Source organism: Lathyrus oleraceus, chromosome 1 (assembly GCF_024323335.1).
Source record: "Lathyrus oleraceus cultivar Zhongwan6 chromosome 1, CAAS_Psat_ZW6_1.0, whole genome shotgun sequence".
NCBI lineage: Eukaryota > Viridiplantae > Streptophyta > Magnoliopsida > Fabales > Fabaceae > Lathyrus > Lathyrus oleraceus.
In genome coordinates, this window is record NC_066579.1 from 325,335,258 (window position 1) to 325,337,178 (window position 1,921).

Here is a 1,921-nt window from a genome sequence, read left to right on the forward strand (position 1 = left end):
GAACCTAAAATATCATAAAATTAGTTAGGTGAAGTATAAGATCAAGAATTAACATTTTCTATGCATAAATATCATATAATTGTGTTTATACCTTTTTTTTTATGCAACTGACTCGATTTGCTGTAATAAAAGCCATTTTACATGTAATAAAGAAAACAATTAAAATCATTTGACCTGTACCTTTTTCACTAAGTTCTCTTTCTTTTCTTGGTTGGAATATGTTCTACATGTCTCTTAACAACACGGATGGTTGGATTGATCCAAATACCCTCATTATGATCATTTCTAATATATGAATCATTTGATATAATATTCCTTCAGACAAACTTATAAATATACATCCTGCAGTAATTTCATAGCAAGGAGAAATATATATAACGAGATAACAACTATGGCAACAACCACAGTGACTCATTCTTATTGTCAGCAGCAGCAGTAAGAACAAATCATATACATAAGTTTATTGAATGAAATCTCCCTAAGAGATGTTGTATTTCTGTGTCTGGTTATTTATCGCAAAGGCGATAACATAGTTCTTCATCCTGCTCGTCAGGGTTACGGTTTGACAGAGAAAAAATGCCACTTCTTCCATTGTTCAAACATGTCACGTTAAGTTTGTTTCCGATCTGGTAATCCTGCAGCATTACATCACAAAAATGTTAGCATCAGTAACATTTGAAGTTTCATTGTTGAACTTTTCAAGCATTAAATCATCATAAGAAAATTTGTTTGGCAAATAAATTAACCATATATGCAGAATCGAAACTGGTTCTTTTAATGTGTCAACAGAACTAAAGATTAGTTATATCAGTTGTAATCACTTTTATGCCGGTGCTTCATAGAAGCTGCATAGATCAAGCAAATACATAAGGAAGTAGCATAGCAGCATCACTCACCTCACAAGAAATGTAGCCTGGTTTACAGCTCGGAGGGGCACAGGTTATATAATGGCACCAAGAGCAGTAATCATTCAAGTCCACCCCTTTAAAGAACAAGACGCCGCCGCCGACCAATCTGTAAACAACCACTTTCACATTGGAGACACTAGTACATAACAATGTAATTCACCTAACAGCAACAACAACAAAAAAAGGAGAGAGACACTACCCAACACTAAGTAGCACAAAAGAGATAATCCGAAGCGCATATTGATAAGATTCTTGCTTCTGGGAAGTATTAGACTTGTTTAGATTAAGCCAATGATGCTGACGGCGAGTCAAAATGACAAATCCAAGAAGAAATCCTGATGTAAACCCTCCAATGTTACTAAAATTACTTCCAAATGGAAAAGTTCCAAGAGCTAAGTCCAAAACAATGATCACAACAAGAATCAACATCTCATCAAACTGCAAAACAATAACAAAAATATATCTATTAGACACCATCATTGAGCTTAATAACTTATAAACCTATTTATTTACCTTATGAGTATGCATTTTCCAATTTGTTAAAAGATCTGATAGCATCACTCCTAGTAAGCCGAATATTGCACCAGATGCACCAACGTAGATGATTGAATGGAGGAATAAAACACACAGCAAATTTCCTCCCAAACCCGATATCACATACACCAATCCAATTCGAACTAAAAAAAGCAAGTAAAACAGTTATCATATTCAAAATTGGCACATAGAAGAAACCAGACGCCAATAACCAGAACCTTACCAAAACCAAATTTCTTCTCAAGAGGAATTTGAAGATTAGAAAATGAACAATAGCGAACGTCAGAAGAGAAACCAAGTAATATGAAGATTAGAAAAATACCTATGGTGTCAAAATCGAACAGCTAACAACGAATTAATAGAAGGCGGAAACGTCGTAGATCTAACAGAGGTGGAAGGAGAACGCCTTAGAAGTAGCGAAAATCGTAGCAGTGAGAACCCTAACGTGAAAAAGAACGAAAATAACAGAGAGTGAAATA

General features: G+C 34.7%; 1 protein-coding gene across 1 annotated transcript; it reads right to left on the minus strand.

The window, feature by feature from the left end:
• Positions 1–334: 334 nt before the first annotated feature.
• On the minus strand, positions 335–1,691 carry LOC127115721 (RHOMBOID-like protein 1). Its single transcript, XM_051047189.1, has 5 exons — positions 1,666–1,691; positions 1,422–1,585; positions 1,108–1,346; positions 897–1,014; positions 335–635 (listed from the first exon to the last, which is right to left on the minus strand). Exons 2-5 carry the CDS (start codon positions 1,464–1,466, stop codon positions 507–509), a joined length of 531 nt encoding a protein of 176 aa, XP_050903146.1. The 5' UTR covers positions 1,467–1,585; positions 1,666–1,691; the 3' UTR covers positions 335–506.
• Between the last annotated feature and the right edge of the window lie 230 nt (positions 1,692–1,921).